Source organism: Hirundo rustica, chromosome 12 (genome assembly GCF_015227805.2).
Source record: "Hirundo rustica isolate bHirRus1 chromosome 12, bHirRus1.pri.v3, whole genome shotgun sequence".
Taxonomy (NCBI): Eukaryota; Metazoa; Chordata; class Aves; order Passeriformes; family Hirundinidae; genus Hirundo; species Hirundo rustica.
This window is the reverse complement of record NC_053461.1, coordinates 8,754,174-8,771,660: the sequence shown is the minus strand read 5'-3', so window position 1 is coordinate 8,771,660 and position 17,487 is coordinate 8,754,174. Positions and strand designations below refer to the sequence as shown.

At 46.6% G+C, this 17,487-nt stretch overlaps 1 protein-coding gene across 1 annotated transcript in view; it reads right to left on the bottom strand.

Annotated features, from left to right (window-relative positions):
• NCKIPSD (NCK interacting protein with SH3 domain) overlaps positions 1–17,487 on the bottom strand; it is a 53,787-nt gene that overhangs the window by 12,027 nt on the left and 24,273 nt on the right. The window contains exons 4-8 of the mRNA XM_040075992.2: positions 13,905–13,992; positions 11,147–11,772; positions 3,245–3,415; positions 1,996–2,082; positions 479–617 (exon numbers count right to left, since the gene is read on the bottom strand). Coding sequence (XP_039931926.1) covers positions 479–617; positions 1,996–2,082; positions 3,245–3,415; positions 11,147–11,772; positions 13,905–13,992 — 1,111 coding nt within the window. The remainder of the gene's footprint in view (positions 1–478; positions 618–1,995; positions 2,083–3,244; positions 3,416–11,146; positions 11,773–13,904; positions 13,993–17,487) is intronic.

The following is a 17,487-nucleotide window of genomic DNA, read 5'->3' as shown; positions in this document are numbered from 1 at the left end:
AGAGAGAATCACCATCTCTCTTGGCACAGTGGTGGAGAGAAGGCCCTTTCCTTTAACCAGCACACATCTGTTTCACCACATGAAACACCACAAAAACTGGGTACAGAACACTGCAAAAAACTCTTTAAGAAAATGCAGAGATCTTCTTTGACATCTGCAGGTGTCTCTTGTCAACATTGTGGAACAAAACTGTAACAACTTAAAATATGTTTTAAGACATCTACAAGAAGTGACACAGATCATTAATGGCATGTTCCAGAGCTGGAGGGCCTCCCACCATTGGACTGAAACATCCCTTCCTGCGCATTCCCCAGTTAAAGCTGTAATAACCTTAGTAACTTTAAAACCAGACACCATTCCCCACTGAGCACTGGGCATGTAGAGCAGCCGGGCAATGGGGGGGGCCACTGCTGCAGCTGCAAATTGTGTAATGGGAAGACATATTCCCAGGGCCATGGGAACAACAGCTCTGGCTCACCCTGTGTGTGAGTCTGCATGTCCCGGGCCAGCTCCATCGGCAGTACAGAATTCACAAGCGTTGAGATAACGGCAGCATCCAAGTTGCACATGGCTCCAAAGCACTTCAACAGCAGCAGGCGCAATGGCACCCTGTGTTCCTGCAAAACCAATTTGTTAGATCAAACCATATCCTAGAGGGGGGCTCACTCTGAGGCAGAGACACAGCTTCTAGAAGTTCCTGTTATTGGGAAGCCACAGACCTTCCCAGGGTGACATGAATCCAGAAGCTTTAAAAGCTTTTAACAACAGTACAGGAATCACTTTACAATAAGGTTCACAATTGGGCTGGCTATGGGGTGTTGGCACATGTGGTCAGAGGGCACGTGGCAGCCAGAGCTCAGATCTGAGATGTCCCACATCATCCACTAAATCTGGTAATTTACCAACAACCCATATCTGTCCCCAGCAAACAGACTGAATGTGCTGGGTAGCCAGGGTTTTCTGAGCATACTAAGGTTTTGTGAACACTGCTCTGATTAAGGTTTCCTGACAAGGTAACATTTGCAAGCCCTCTTCAGAAAGTTTTGGGACATGTAAGGATTCCAGCAAAGATGATGCTCAGCCTGCACCTTCCGTGCAGAAGTTCTGATGCTGAGGTATACTGCATACTCCACTCTCAGCCAACAGCTCCAGGATTCAGAGAACACAAGTGAGCCAAACCCTGGCACTAGGCATGACAGCAGCCAGGACAGGACACCCAACTGCTCCCTCCCTGATCAGCCTTCCTTGGAATTGTGGTCAGAGAAGAGCAGGCAGTGAAAGTCAGCAGACTCTGTTATGCCCAGCCCGCTTTCCTGCTGCTCTCAGCTATGCTACAGCCCCCTGATGCTGAGATCTGGGTTCAGACACAGAGGGCCTAGATGAAAGCAAACTGCCACAAGACTTGATGTGCTGTAGCTGGGGTCTCAGGGATAAGACAGGGACAACGTTTTTACTCCCACAGATTCCTACAATAGAACATTCCAGGAAGGAAAGGGGCAAAGCAACACTACATAGGTGTTTAAGGCAAAACTTCATTTTCTTCCTCTAAGTACCGATTTCCTTCCTCAGTCCCAAGGCTTCTACTCACTACTTACTTTCCTAAGCAAAGTTATTTACTAATGCCAGGAGTGCATCAATTAAAAGAAGAGCAATCACAGACTGTCAGATCTCCCACGGCATCCTCTGAAATCCTTCTTCTAGATTCCAGTGATGCCAACACTATCCCTCAATGGCCCAGTAAAACCAGCAAGCTTTACTCTTGCCAAGTGCTAGCTACTGCTTCAAAGTCTACAGCATCCTCTGCTCCTTCGCACAACTTTCATACATAGCATTGGCATTAGCCAGCACTCAAAAAGGATAAGCTGCAATTTCAGTGTGACCACAGAACTGCCCTATCCAAGGGAAACATCTTATACACACTCATTGTACCAACCCTGCTCTTTTGCATCTGCAGGGAAATATTAAAAAGAGATTTGGTGCATGCTGCCACCTTACCATCTGATAATACGCCACAAGGGACAGGACAGATTCAAACTCATTCTTCTTGCACATTTTCTTGCAAACTTCTGGGTCTGCATCTGTCTGGAAGAAGGAATGGACAGGTAACCCAGTGACACATCAAAGCAGAAGGGGCCTGCTCCAGGGACCTCGAGGGAGTCCACTTGCTTTCAGATCTCAGTAGCCCCTGCATCTCACAAAGAAACTGAAGGCAGAGCACAGAAACAGGTGAAGAACCATCACCCTTCATCATCAAAGTGGATTCTGGAGAAACACCTCTGGCAGAGAGCATGTCCCGGGCTGAAAATACCTAAAATATGGCCTGAACAACACCTGATTGAGAGCATCACACAGTTACACGGGGCGGCTCCAGCACTACTACCACCATCCCAAGAAGTATATCTCCTCCCACCCTTAAGTTATGAGGAAATGGTTGCACAAAACCCCACTCAGCCTTGCCCTGCAGGCCCACAGCAAGGCAGCACAGGCCGTATGTGGAGTGATAAAGACCCTGGCATTCATTACAGAAAACTTACCTATTCTATTTATGTCAGAACTGGAGAGAACTATAAAATAGTGCTGGAGCAAACCCCACACCAGTACCCCTAACACAGACCATGTCACTGCACTGAGGGCAGTTCCCAAGTCATCCCCAGACACAGACGGCCTTGTACATACTAGTCAGAGCGCTGGGACTGTAATCCTGGTCACTATGTTCCTCTCCTGTATGCAGAGATGTGTGAGATGATTTATACTTTTCACTAAAACAGCTTTAAAGCTCACTTTCAAGGCAACCAAAGAATGTTCTTCACATTTAATGAGCTTAACCTCTACAGGTACCTCCCAGCAACAGAGGCTAACTTAAGTGGAAGGTGTTTTAAATGGGATTAGGAGTGCAACAACCCTCACCAGAGACTTCCAGGTTTTCTGTGGGAGGTTGGGTTTTGTGGAGGTCAGGGTTTACATTCTCTTGTGATAGGATACGAAAATACTAAAACTACCATGAACAGCTCAGTAATTCTTGTCAGAACAGCTTTGTAACATGGAAGGGAGTGTAAAGGCTGCTCCAGAGCACTGCAGAACCCACAGAGAGGGGTGGGGCTTACTGACAGTAAAAGATGCACAAGAAACCTGTGCCCCTGAAACATCAGATCCAGTGGCAATACAGGGGTGAAGGAGGTCAAAAAAAGGAACTTCACCAGCACTGTCTGCTCTGTTCTGCCTGTAAAGAGAGGACTTTACTCACCAGGATGTGAAGCAGCTCCTCCAGGTAGCAGCAGATGACATTTTCATCCTCATAGAGTGCCCAGCTGCGCTGCTGAGCATCATCCTTGTGCCTGGCCAGATCTGCAAAGATCACCTCCAGCCGCTGCTCATCGTGGCAGATCTGGCCTGAGGGCAGCCCCGCACTCAGGTTCTGCATGACAGCAAAACCACTGGTTAGTGGGACCCTGACAGCTGGCTGTTGTTTGGGTGCCTGTTTCCTGCAATCTTGTCTCACGACTGGCAGCTGACCTCATTCAGTCAAGAGCTGGCAGTACAAAACCAGTAAATTTGTGACACGTTATTTCAGACCACATACTTTTGGAGCCTCTACCCTCTGTAGATTCTGGAAATCATACTGAAAATGGAAAAAGACAAACCAGCCTGGTATGGCTGAGAACACTGTCAGGCAGCAGCTGAGCCCCCCCCAGTGAAACAGACATGTCCTGGACAGCACACCACCACACTGCACAGCTGCCTCGAGGCAGAAGTTCCTGGTCTACTGCCCATTCCCTCCAGCCTGAAAGCGACAGATCTGCCTTGAATTCTTGGCTTAAGAGCAGAGACTTATATGGTGCTCTCCATGCCGGCTGCTCTAGGCCCAGATCCTCTGCAGCAAGAACAGGAACCAATTCATCATGGGCTGCTTCGATTTTGCTTCATTCTAAGCAGCAGAACTCCACTGTTCACCACAGCTCTGAAATGTGTAGGCACTCAGTAAGTCTTACTGCACACATTCCTTTCTCAAACTGCTGTCCAACTGCATCCCCACCACTTCTGCCTCATACACAACCCTTGCCATGAAGGTCTCACTCTTCAGTTGCCTTTCCTTTGCTCTTCTTCTCCCTCAAGGAAGAGGGGAATGAAGGAGCATTTAACCCACCCAAACAGCTGCTGTGCTCTGGGATTTAGGATAAGCCTCTAGGACCTAAGTATATCATATGAATCACTTGGTTTCCTGAAAGCAAAGCAAGAAGGGAGGATTCAGTACATGGAACTGAGCTGATCACAAGTGATGAGCCCTGGCACCATTAAGAGAGGTAAGAAGTAATTTATGAAAGAGCTTAAATTATATACACAAGAGCTGGGCAGCGGTGACAACAAGCAGCAGGAGATCGGCGAGATTGAACAGAACCAAGCTGAGAAATTCAAACAACAGGGAAAACCCACTTACTGAGACCAAATTCCTAAAAATTTTTGAATGAGGCTGTCTTACCACATCATAGTGGTTTCATGTTTGCTAAATTCTGGTTGCCAAATTTAGTGTAGTGGTTTTAGTGTTTATTCTCTTTTGTGGGAGAAGATCAGGAGAAAGCAAAGCAGGCTTAAGCTTAAAAAGAAACAAATAGTTTTATTAACACACACTAAAAGAATGGAAAGTTGGAAAAAAACTAAAACAAAATGGAATGAACTCCAAAACACTCTTCCCTCCCCCTACCAATTATTAACTTTCCTACAAAACAACATAGACACAACCTGTGATTTTCAGTCAATTTCACCATTTAAAAATAATCTTTCATCACTTTGGGAGAGGAGTCTCTCTAGAGTACCATGGAAACGCTCACCACAAGACAAAAACAGTCTAATGGCTCCCAATGTCACAAATCTGCAACTGCCTGTAATTTTTGCAGATTGTGCAGTCCCACCCATTAGCAGCCTTTCCCCTGGCTTCCTATGGGCCTCTCAGTGTATCTGGAGTACTATTTAAGAATGCTTCTTCTAGTACAAAACAAGGATTTTCTTCTTCTATCTCTAAAATCGTCCCTATCTCAAAAAACACAAAGACCTCCTTTTACCCTAGGAGCCGAGGGCTTCAAATCACTTTCTCTTTAAAATCATCTTTGTCTCAAAGGCTGAGACCTCCTTTTACCCCAGGAGTGAGGGGCTTTGAGATTCTCACTTAAATCTCAATCATATCAACCCCTAATTTGATTAGAACCAGCATTCCCCCAAACAACATTAAGATGTTACAAGAAACAGTCAACTTCTCCACAGTTTACATCAGAGAAGTCTGGTTAAAAATGTCCACATCCTCAATCCCTTTTCTAATAATGTTATCAGTTCTTTCACTCTTGTTCCACTGACTTCATGTGGTGTCGTTTCTACATCTACTCTGTCTCTGTTTTCTCTCTCAGGGAAGAGTTAGGCCTTGGAAGCTCCATGTTGCCAGGAAAGAGTTAAATCTGCCCAGGCCTGCAGTGGTCATGTGATTTTTGCCCCAGGCATCAGTCTCTCTTCCTTTCACCTCATACGACTGGGCTTCCTCCTTCCATTCTTTTTCTTTCTCTGTCTGGAATCACTGGAGGAGGTGGGGGGGGGGGGGGGGGGGGGGGGGGTGTGTGCTCTGCCCACCCCTCAGTGACAGTCGGGGCGGCTTCACTCCAAACGGGCCCATAGCTGTTATCAGGGGCCCGGCAGAGATCCCTCCCTGCTCCAGTGCTCCGGAGAAGTTGAAAAAAGTAGCTGATGTTAAGCTGCAGCCTCTCCCCCGACTGGAGCCGATGGAGCAGCCCGGCCAGGCGTCGGGGCCAGCTTCCCCCCGCCAAAGTGGTGGGGGGAGCAGCAGGCCCAACTCGATGTTACCTGTTCAGCCGACCAGGAGGAAAAAGGGGCGAACCTGTCCGAAATCAGGGTTTATATGGGTACTTCCCAAAGTCGAATTCTCAGTGGGCAAAACAGATGCCAATATCCCAAACTAGCCTTCTGATAGGTGCCTGTCCTTTCTAAAACAATTCCAAGGTCCTGACAGGGAAAAGCACTCCACATTCCTCCCCAACTAAAAACCAAACTGTGCCAACCCATGACACACATGCAGCAACAAGTCATGATCACTCAGTGAGAAATGGCCTTTATAATTTACCAGTCAGGACATCTCCTGGAATCTCAGAGAAGACTTAGTCCTTCCAACAGGCCGGCTGTGCAGGCAGCGGCAGCAAGCCTTCAGGCAGACCACTTTGGGAGCAGAGCAGATAGATTTTGTATGGAAACACAAGGCCATGTCTTGTGCCAGCTGTGACACCCACATGTGGATGGCCAAGTGCAGAAGGTGCACCCTTCCTGCCTTTCTCCCACCCTCCAGCCCTCTCTGGGGAAACCACTCCATGTTTAACAGTAATATCTTGCCTGCTTTATTAGAGACAGAAATGATGGTCATTTGCTTTGGGGTATGAATTAACTTAGGACTTCACATCCATGCTTCAGTTATAAAATAAAGTTTTATTTTTACAAGTTTTCTTGGTTTTTGCTTCTTACATAATTTTTGTGAGGCAGGTAATGAAGGAAGAAGCATGCAGGTTTAACACAAGCCTCTGTACACTCTTGAAATTTTGGGAAGCTGTCGGTGGCCTAGCAGAAAAGCAGGCAGCCTGCTGTGATAGAGCACAACAGCTTTCAAGAGCTGAGTACAAGCACGAGAATGTCTCTGAAAGGTGATTTATCAGAAAGAAATACATTGAGACTCACTTCATCTTGCTATCCCCCTGCTTCTCCTTAGGAGGACTTACAGCACCTGCCTGTCCTCAAATGTCCCAGCTGCTAGGGAGAGGGTTCTCCATTATGTGCCTTACTCACATCCTCCTCACCAGAGCACTGCAGGGCCAGTCCTACCTCAATCCACTGCTGGGACTCTTTCTGGATGATCATTTTAATGAGTATTCATTTTAATGAACACTCTATTCAGCCTATTATCCCTAATCTACTTTCTCAAATCCTTCATCTGCAGCCCTTAATGACTCCATTGAGCATCAAGCTTGGATGGGCTCAGATGAAATCAATCCATTAACAAGCTCTTCCATCTGACCATGTAACTACACCTTGCACTGTCTCAGTGCACTTTCAGCATCATTCTCAGCCCTCCCATCACCAGGGTCAGGTCTCTGCTTATTAAACATTTTAGCAGCTTACTACAACCTGCATCATCATCATATGGTCATTTCCAGGAATCTGCTGGAGAGCCCATAAGCAGATGGAGGTTTCAGTATTTCTAACAATATCACTTTGCATTGTCTTGCTGCTTCAAATAGTTAGTTCTCTGACCTCAGCCCAGGAGAACAAGCTGCTACAGGGATTTCATTCTTCCTGAATAGCCCAAAACCACTTTGGGAACTTTATCACACCCACACTATTCAGAGGTGGCCACATCTGTCATGCAAACCCAGCTGCTGTCCTGGCCATTTCTTCTTTTCCCACTCCCATGTCTCTCTCCATCTGATCCCACTAGCAAATGCAGTGGATCACCAGTACCATGGGTACACACATCTTCCCTCCAGATGAGCCCCGAAATCATATAGCAGGCTTTCAGACACATCTCATGGGGACTGCTCTGGGAATTCCTCCATCCTCTGGCCAGAAAACCATTCCCACAACATTATCCACAGAAACCAGACAGCTAACACTGGTCCCAACACATGCAGATTGCCAGGGCTCTTCAGCAGCTGTTAAAAGAGATGAAATGTGGTGTAAGAGAGGCGTGACTTCAGCTGAGACAAATGTCCCAGGGCAGGCCTTTCACACACACTCTTTCAGCAGCAGCAGGTCTGCTCCCAGCTGATACAGCCCCGTCCAGGGCAGGTCAGCTCTGCAGAAAGGCAATTTCAACCATGCATAGACCTGTGCGTGTCACAGGGAGAGAGCAGCACTTGGCTTTCAAGTTAGCTGTGCCTTGCGAAGGTCTGCAGCCTTCACTGTTCAGGGCTCCACAGATGTCCTCAGCAGCTCTCTGGAGGAGTGGGACCATCTACAGCTGAGCCAAGATGGCTGCATGCAAAGACTCTGCCACAGACCTTCATAAAGGCTCTACCAGAAATGACCTAGGAATAGGCCTGCCGAGGCACTAACGCATTACTCCCACCTTCCACATTCCCTTTTGTTACACTATTTCACTGTGGAGGAGTCTTCCTAACAGCCCAGCCAAAGCACTCTGCTTTGAAAGCACTCACCCTGCTGACCTTCTTGCCTTGTCTCTGTTGAGTGTGGGGAAAGAGCTCCCTGGGGGAGAAGCTGAGTCCCAGAGCAGCCTCTGTGTCTTGTCAAAAGCAAGTCTCCTTTAAGCAAAGCTGAATCAATGAATGAAAAGGAAGGCAGCTTCAGGGGAAGGAGAGGGTTTCAGCCACATTAGCCATGAGGTTTGTCAGGGCTTGTCAAGGACAACAGGTGCTGGTGATGGGCAGTTGGGAGCAGGTCACAGCCAAGCACTACAAGGGAAACCCCCTGCAGAAAATCACCTCCCACACCAACTTTCTGACTTGTTCCTCCATCTCCAACACATTCAAGAATAATAGTCCAACCCCACTCAGCAGCCTGGACTCAACTAGAAGACCAATCTACATTACACATCTTTGTCAGCAGTTTTCAAGCTTAAATTTAAGGCAATCAGAAGATGGGTCTGCATCACAACTACAACACAGCAATGCAATTTTAATAAAAAGCAGGTAAGTGGTTTCTGAGTTCACCCTCTCAAGGTGCAACTAGACTGAGCATTGGGCACTTCTGGTTGTCTCACACTAAGTTTAATAAATCTGCAAAACTCAACCTCCTTAGACATGACATCTACAGTACATGAGATCCCCTCCTCTCACATGGGAGATAGTCCAACAGAGCTAAAGGCAATCACGTATCACCAAAACCTACTAATCCAAGTGATCCTCTAGAAGCTCAAAGACCAGGGAGCATCTTTACGTATGTTAAAATTTCCAATGAGTTCCCATGAGAGCCTGCTCCAGTTTAGACAGTCACTGCAGTGCTGCCTTTGAAAAGAGGTTTCAGTCCCTTTGTGTTACCCAGTCACTGTGACATTTATCTGGAGCTAACTCATGGACAAGAAGAGGGGCCATTTCCAAGGCTGGGCCAAATGCTGACACAAGGAAGCCAATCTGGCAGGTTTGGTTCTGCAGATCAGGGTTCCCCAAATAGTATGGTACCTCTGAAGTATCTTTCCTAAGGCGTGAGCTTCTTAGCACCCTCCTTATCTTTGCTGTTCCTCCAACTTAGTCTTACATTACCTCTCAAAAAGCAGCAGCAGCAGGATGCTGTCCCAGCATCTTTCATTCTTTAAAAAACCGCATGCCTGTACAGACTCCACACTGGAGGAGCAGCAAGGTAAATAAGATGGAAGTACTATTCAACCTTCAGAAGGCACTGGGGAGAGAAGCAAAGTAATGGATTCTGGAATTGATTTAGTAAACCAGTGAGCTGACTTTAAATTAAGAATGGAATAGGAATAGAAAGGATATCACTAATTAAAGAACATAAACGAAAGGTTGAAGTAGGTATGGTATCTACTATGAGTAGACCAAAGCTTTAAATCAAAGCTGATATCTCACTCTGGTTTAGAGAGTCAAAGAAAAACCTTGAAAAATATGCAAGAGATGAACTGCCCATGTATTTGCATGGACTGGGGAGTAGAGGGATTTCAGAAGCTACAAATTAAAGAAAAAACGTCCTTGACCTAGAACTGACAACTCAGCAACAATTCTACACAGAAACCCCAGAGATTGTGGAATGATTTGGTATAATGAGCAACACAAAGTCAACAATAATAATTTGTACCACTACACCACACTAGTGAAGCTACAGCAGTGCAGTCATCCCACAAGTACACATGACCACCCTTCCAACTCTTAGAGCTGGTCTTCTACACTAAGTGAATAACCTCACCTGGGACCAGTCTTCCATATATCAGCAGAGCTATATCATCTGTGTGGGACACTGAGAAAAAAATGCACACCAGATCCACAACATTCACACCTGAGCACTGGGCAAGCCCATCCAGATTCTCCTTCTGAAAGCAGTACTGCTGAAGACACGTATGATGAGATATTTTGAGATGGGACAGAATCTTCTGCTGTGTCTCCATACATTACTGGTCATTTTAAAATCCCACAGATGTCCTAGGTGATAGATAGCGTATCAGTTGCCAGAAGTTCGATACTCCTCCCTGCACCAACATCACTTTCTTCCCATCCGTTTCAGGTTGGTCTGCAGCAATGGCCATGAAATTGAGGCTTTCAAATCCCCTTTACAGAAACCTGGCACTAAATAACTTCTGTGGAATTAAGCTTACTGTATCCTGAGTATAGGTATTAATGATGAAAAATAATAATCAAATCTTGGACAAGGTGCAAATATCAGAAAACTGAACTTCTCAGCATGCAAGACAGAGCCAGAACATTTGCTTGAAACAGCTAATTCTTTTTTCTGAATCTAGATCACACATTGACAGGGCACTGTTATTGGAGAAGGAAGCAATTGACCACTGGGTTATGGCCACAAAGATAGACTTGATGATTGCTTATAGGGCCCTCTATTCAATGCAAACAGTCAACCAGATTACAATTTGATGTAAAATTTGAATGCCATTAGTTCTACATATTCAAATGCCTCTGAACAGTTCATTATAATCTTGCCATTAGCCATGGAATTCCAATCTTAGAAGTTTATATGATGCACACACCTCAGGGCTGCACTGAGCAAGCAGGAGCTGAAATTTATTAACCCTTCAGCTAAAGCAGAGGGCGGCCCAGGTGCACTTCACATTTCAATGACTGATGCAGAAGGACAAATATGGGATTATTCTGACATAAGGTTTATTTAGAACAAGCTCAAGATAATGCTCCAACTCAAGGTTATGATGTATATCTGCAGCTCATCTGGAGAATAAACTCACCTGTTTTCCAGTTCTCTGTAAACAGTACTACAACCTGGCTTCAATCCCTTAAACCCCTGGTTCCCCTGGCTGGACATTTACCCCCCATCTAGCACCTTTTCATTTGGGATCTCACTGCATTTCTCATCCCAAACATCAGGAGATCACTGAGCTCATAACACCTTATCCTTGATGCTCGGAGGTGGTATGCAGCAGTCCCCATTCCAGCTTCACACGCATTACCTTACTCTCCACCACAGAGATGAGGATCTGCTCCATGATGCTGCTGGTTGTGGGGATGGAGGTCTGGATGTGGCCAATGACAATGCCAATGGCCACACGGGACAGCTCGTAGCTGAGGCTGGTGTTCCTGCGCACCAGCTCAATCAGTTCGGCACCAATTGTCTTGGGCACGGAGGCCACCAGGCCACTGGGTTCTGGTGGCAGTGACTCCACACCAGCTGCCTTCTTCTCCTCCAGGCAGAGGTTGCTGAAGGCATCCAAGCTTGCAGGGAGGGTCGGGGTGGTTTTCTTTACCTGAGAAGTCTTTTCCCCATCCATATTGTGGGACCTCTGGGTCCCCCCTTCAGCTGGCGGTGCTGGGGCAGCCCTCTTGGACTGGGGAGATTTGCTGGTATCCTTTGGGGAAGTCCCATAACGGGAATGGGTCACAGAGCTGCTGTCCAAATTGCGTGTGATTGTGGTATGGACACTCCGGCTTGGGACAGGGGGTGGAGTGTTGGCAGGACTGGAGGTGGCTGTTGGGATAGCGGTCTCGGATACAGAAGAAGCAGTGTACAAGGTATCCAGGGATGTCGTGTTTATAGAGGAGGCACTAGAAGCTGACCCAGGAATAATTTCAATAGCATCTGAAAGGGAACAATTAAACATGCCTTAGCAACAGCATCAAAGGAAAAAGAGAAAAAACCCAAACTGCTACAGCACAGTCCATTAAAAAGCTCATTGTGCATTTGACCAGAGCAGTTTAACTCCTCTTCCTGCCTCACTTATCTCAAAGCAAAATTGTACCAGTTCTCTCTGGAGCATTCCCACACAATTACCTCTTTAGAAGGGGGAAAGCTACTCTGCTGAGATGAATACCCTTCAAGGGGCTTAGTGTTTTACACAGGGGAAGGGAGGGAGAGATGGACAGAACTAAGGGACAGAAAAGTCTTTTCTCTCTGGGTTAGGCTTTTTCTGCGTTAAGGACGTAAACCCTCACTTTTGAAAGATGGTGGCTCAGAACTGCAAGACACAGAAGGCTTCACACACAAGCCTGCACCTCCCTCTTGCACAGACCTCACGGTTAGCACTGATGGTGGAGGAAACACTTGACTGACAACCTCTTTACTCCCTCCCTCTTCAACATTTGATCATGAGCCCTGCTAGCACCCACTGATTTCACTAGCTTCCATACTATCTGCTCTACTGTCTTTCTCCCCCCACCTCAAGTTTTGACTAGCTCTAGCAGTGGAAGACCCACATGCCAAGGAAAAAAGCCACAACAAGCAAAGAGATATTAAGATTTTTCTTTCCTTTAACCTGATCTTATATATAGTTTTGGTAAATCTTATCCATTAGTTTCTAGTGGGCAGAAATGTATCCAAGTTCTTCCATGACTATGAAAAACAATTACTTGGACAAACAGTGGGCTTGCTGGAGCTTCCCAAGAGTAGCTGGTGTTAATGCTGGGAGAGAAGGAGCTGCACCCCATGGGGTGCTCAGCTCTCACAGAAGGCAGTTCCTCACATACACACATGCTCAAAGGAAGGAGCAGTGGGACTGATGTGAAATGCCTTTGCTGCCCTTCTGCAGGCAACTCCAACCCTTCCTGCTCCATCAGTGCTTGGAGCCTTCCACTAGTCCATCCACCACTCCTCCCAAAGCAAACGCCAGCTAGGCAGAAAAACTAGGCCATTCACTCCCACACAGTTTCAGCATCCCTCTTTTTCCTCCTCCTCACAGAGGATCACTCATGAATCATAGCTCCCCCATGCTACATTAAATCAAAATACTAAGTTGAAGGAAACTGACCTTTGCAAACTCATACTACTCCAGTGAAAAATGGCTCAATACCATTAAGTACCATTAAGGAAGCTGGTGCCAGTCCCAGGTCTCAATTACCTGCAAGTCAATAGCTCTGCCCTGCTCCACACAAGGGGACACGAGTGGGCTTGAGATGGGCTGAGTGTCACCAACAGCATCACTGTCACAGCACAGCAGAGAACTTGGGCAAGCTGGCAGCAAGTCAGAAAGATAAGCATTGCTCTGTCAGCCCAATCATGCTGAAGATGAAGAAACTCCTGCCCTGACCCCATGGTCCTGCTCTGAAGTGTTCCTCACTAGCTGCTCCTCTGCCTGTGGGCAGTACATAAGCAGATGTGTCCTTGGTATTATTACTGCTCCTCACAGGCACTGGCCACTGAATTCATGGAAATCCAGCCACTGTACAAAGAAAGTGTTCAACAGATTTGGAGTCAAAAACAAGACTTGAGACTGCATTGAAAGCCAATGAGTTCCCCTGGTGAAGTATCACACTCTGCACTGCAAGGGAACACTCCCTCTGCGTTGTTGGGAGACAGCCATGGTATCTGTGGGATAAAAAGGATCTTAAACCACTGATTTGTGCACTAGCCAGACTAGCCACATGAGCAGGCAGAGTTGCTCCTCGGAGAGCACTATGATTCCCAGGGCCACAGGCACTGAAGGAGCAGGGGGATGCTCTACCTGGCACCCATCCACAAGCTGCTCAGACCCTCTCAAATCAGAACAGACTTGAAGGAGCACTGGTCACCAGCTCAGGACCACTAGCATTAAAACCTACAGGAATCTAGGCTATATTTTTTATAGATATATTTGTAAGGATATAAACTATATAGGAAGTCAGGGAATGGATAAGGATGCTCATCTAAGCACAAAGCAGAAGCATTCAGGCCCCATGGTTGTTACATTACCCAGTGTCTGTTTCATGCCTGAGACCTGGAGAGCAGTTTGTCCTTACTTTTAATGGGAGCAGCAGTCTGTGTGTTCTTGCGCTTCTCTGGAGGTGGGGGGGTGACAGGAGCAGTATGACGAGCCTGTGGTGGGATCTATAGGAAAAGATTTCAGAGCAATCAAAGGAGGTTGACAAAAAAGATATCCTCTTTTACAAAGACTTCTTTCTCATGTGCATGTGTAGATTTGTCCTTACATCTCTCTCATCAGCTGGGGCAGTTTTCTCAGGAGGATAGATGCTAATAGGCAGCCTCCTAGAAGAACAAAGCAGGACTCAAACTGACTTCATCCCCTCCCTGTGGCAGGCAAAGCAGTCCTTGTTTAACTGCTGTGTTCAGCAGCACATGGCACATATGTCGTGTAGACCTAGCAAGCATTTAATCCTCCTTTATTCCAAATGCAATCCCATACACTTACCATGTCTCCACATTACTCTCAACAGCTCCACAGAGGCTGCAAAAAGAGTGCATATTTTACACACTCTTCTGGAGAGATCCATTACATCAGCTACAAATATCCTTGCAGAAAAAAAAAAGCCAAGGACTGGAAACATGTAAATGCCTTTCCATGCTTTCAAAGCTATTTCTGCTTATGCAGGGAGAAAATAGGGTTTGACTCTCTGTGCAATACTTTGCGACCTATAGCAAGACACACTGGGAAAAGCTTTACCAGGGAGTTACAAACCCCACATCTGGGGTTTCTTGTGCAAGTCTCTTCTTCTAGGATTGCCAAGTCAGCAGTGTAGAAGCCTCAGACCCAGACTCCTACACTCATCTTTTCCAGTCAGATCTAAACATCATGATCACAAATATCACATTCACCCACAATTACTCCAGTGAGGTGCAGCCTCAGGGTTAACCTCTAATCAGTAGGGCATCACTGAACATAGCAGGCAAGCTAGGAGGGAGCACATTGCATTAATACGTCAGTCCCCACAGCCCAGCAGCTCAGGGCCAGGAGGCTTTGCTTGGGATCTCTCAGCACTGCTGCGATTCAGAGCCTGCTGCCTTAAATGTGCCTCTGATTTTATGGGATATTGCAATCACTGTCTGGCCAAACCTCCCAGGGGAGCACAGGAAGGGAAAGGAGGTGATGGTCTGAATGTCTTGGGTAACCCAGCTTTCAACCATTTGGAATCTACAGTGACATTCAGTCCATCACAAGTGAAAATTTTCCAGGTTTGTTTAGTCCAGAAAAAAAGTTTTCCTGTGCCCTGCCACTGCTGAACAAACCTGTATAAACACCACACATGGCACAGAACTGTGCCACCCTACAGTGAAAATCTGAGACAAGCCCCTGAAGGGTCTCTATCATACGTTGCTCCATAGAAGGAGAATGAAAATTGTATTTTTTCCCCCCAGATCCAGGAAGGGCAAAGACTTAAACTGAATTGGGAGCAAAAATATTCCGGTAAATAAAACACCTTCAAAAGCCACCTCAAATATTTAAGACTCGATGCCAAAAGCTGACAATGTGTTCACAGCCCATGTCTAGATCCACTAGATGAGTGAAGACATAGCAGTTTGCACAAAGACTCTTAAGAAAGGATCTCTTAGTCCCTTTACCACCCAACACCAAATAAATCCAACCTTATACCATGTCATATAAAAAGTCACCTCTTTACAAGTGCCTTCACCTGGTGAATTAGCACGAGACACTGCTGCAGACTCCCTGCCTGCACTCTCAGCTCTTGTCAATCCACTCCACATTGTTCTCTGGGTTGAATGCTATCCAATACTTGCATGCAGCTTCAAAAATTATCTCTGCTGGTCCAAAAAGAGACTGCACAGCTGAGAGAGGTCAAGCAGATCAAGAGGAATCTCTGTATTGCGTGGCTGGCAGGCTGGCCCCAAATCCAGAAAGCTTAGCTGTGCTAAAAGCAGAGCCCTGTCTGCAGAGTGATGGAGCTGACAGCACAAGTTGGAGCTGCTTGGCACAGCACAGCCACGATTACTGAGGCAGTGGGACTTAGTAGACAGGCAAGCTCAGAGCTTAGCGCAGATGCGTGACATTGTGTGGAGACAGCGAGGGTTGGGTCATTTTGGAGTATTTCCATGGCTTCATTCGCTCTTCCAAATTTACCGCACAAGTTTAACACAGTTATTATAGGCTAATCCTTAAATTAATAGATGTACAGATAATGCTAGTTCAGCCCCTACCAGTTTAGACAGCCACACACCACAGTACAAGCGGCTGTGCGAACATGAAGCATCACAGGAATTTCCCTGTGCTTGCCCAAGCCTCATGGTCAGGAGCTGTGAGGTGTAACCAGTGGCTATCCCCTCCCTCCACCCCACATCCTAGCCATTGCTTGGGGTGAACAGGAGGATGTACAACACCAAAACCCCCAAAGGGAGACCCCCCACCTCTGTGCAGTGTCCATGCACAAGGTGACCATGCAGGAATCCATGAAGTTCAGATCCCACCTCTCCAGAGAGGAAAAGATGAGGAACCTTAACAAAGGTTTAGAGAGAAGCAACTGTACTTGTGTTGAAAGCCTCCCTTTCCCCAGGCCTCTCTTAGGGCACTGTGAAGTTCCTCAAATCCACAGATTTTACACATCTGCTTGGCCTTTACTCTTTCGCAAGGACTGATAGCAGGCTGTGCTCTCTGTGCTGCTCAAAGTCATGAGCTGACTCAACCACAACACTCCCATTCCCTTTGCAGTCAGAAAACATCACCACTCTGACTTCTGGGAACAATGTTATTATAGTAGTACCTTTTAAACAAAATAATATATCAGTAAACCAAAAAAACACTCTCCCATCCACCACCTCCTCCACACAAACTCTGCCAAGCCAGGCACACTGGTCTTTAGCAAAGGTTTCTGGAGATGAGCATCACAAACTCAATGAGCATGCACAAATGCAGCAGACTGACTAAAATACTCCAAGAGCCCAACCTCCACCCTTGGCAGCTGGTACGGCAGCAGCCCCAGCCTCCCACCTTATGCTGACAGTGGAGGAGCTGAAGCACAAATGCCCTCACCAAATACTGCAGCCAGTTAAATCCTGGAAGCAAAACCACTGAGAGTAAACCTCAAATTTTGCTTAGGTTTTCAGATGCAAACACTGAAAATGTACCTGAAAATCCCAAGCAATGAAAAGCACAGGGCAAGACCACTGCTCCTCTGGAGCTAGTGAGAAAGTTTAGATTTCAGTAGGTCTCATCTTAGGCTACTGCATAACCAGTAGAAGAAAGCAATTCTCCTTTCAAATCCTTTCAAAGCACTCAGGAAATCCACTGAGCTGTTAAAATCTCAAGGAGCCCTTTCAGCACAGGGCTAAGCTGGAAGCCCTTCAACTGCATCCTCAGTACCACCCAGACAGAAACAGTTCTTTGTCAGCCAAGGAAATTTGTCTTCCTCCTTTTTGGCAAGCAACCATACCACAGGCCAGATAAAGACAGAGAACCAGCACGGAGAATGGGCTGTAAGGTGCCCTGTTTGCTCAGCCCTTAATGTACAGGCTTGAGAATGGAGCTAGTTTGACTGCCAAAGAAGAAAAATGAATACTGAGGAGAAAAATGGGGTTTGTAGGAATTGCTGTGTTCAGCCAGAGTGAGCCAGAGCTACCTTTTATCTCCCCAGA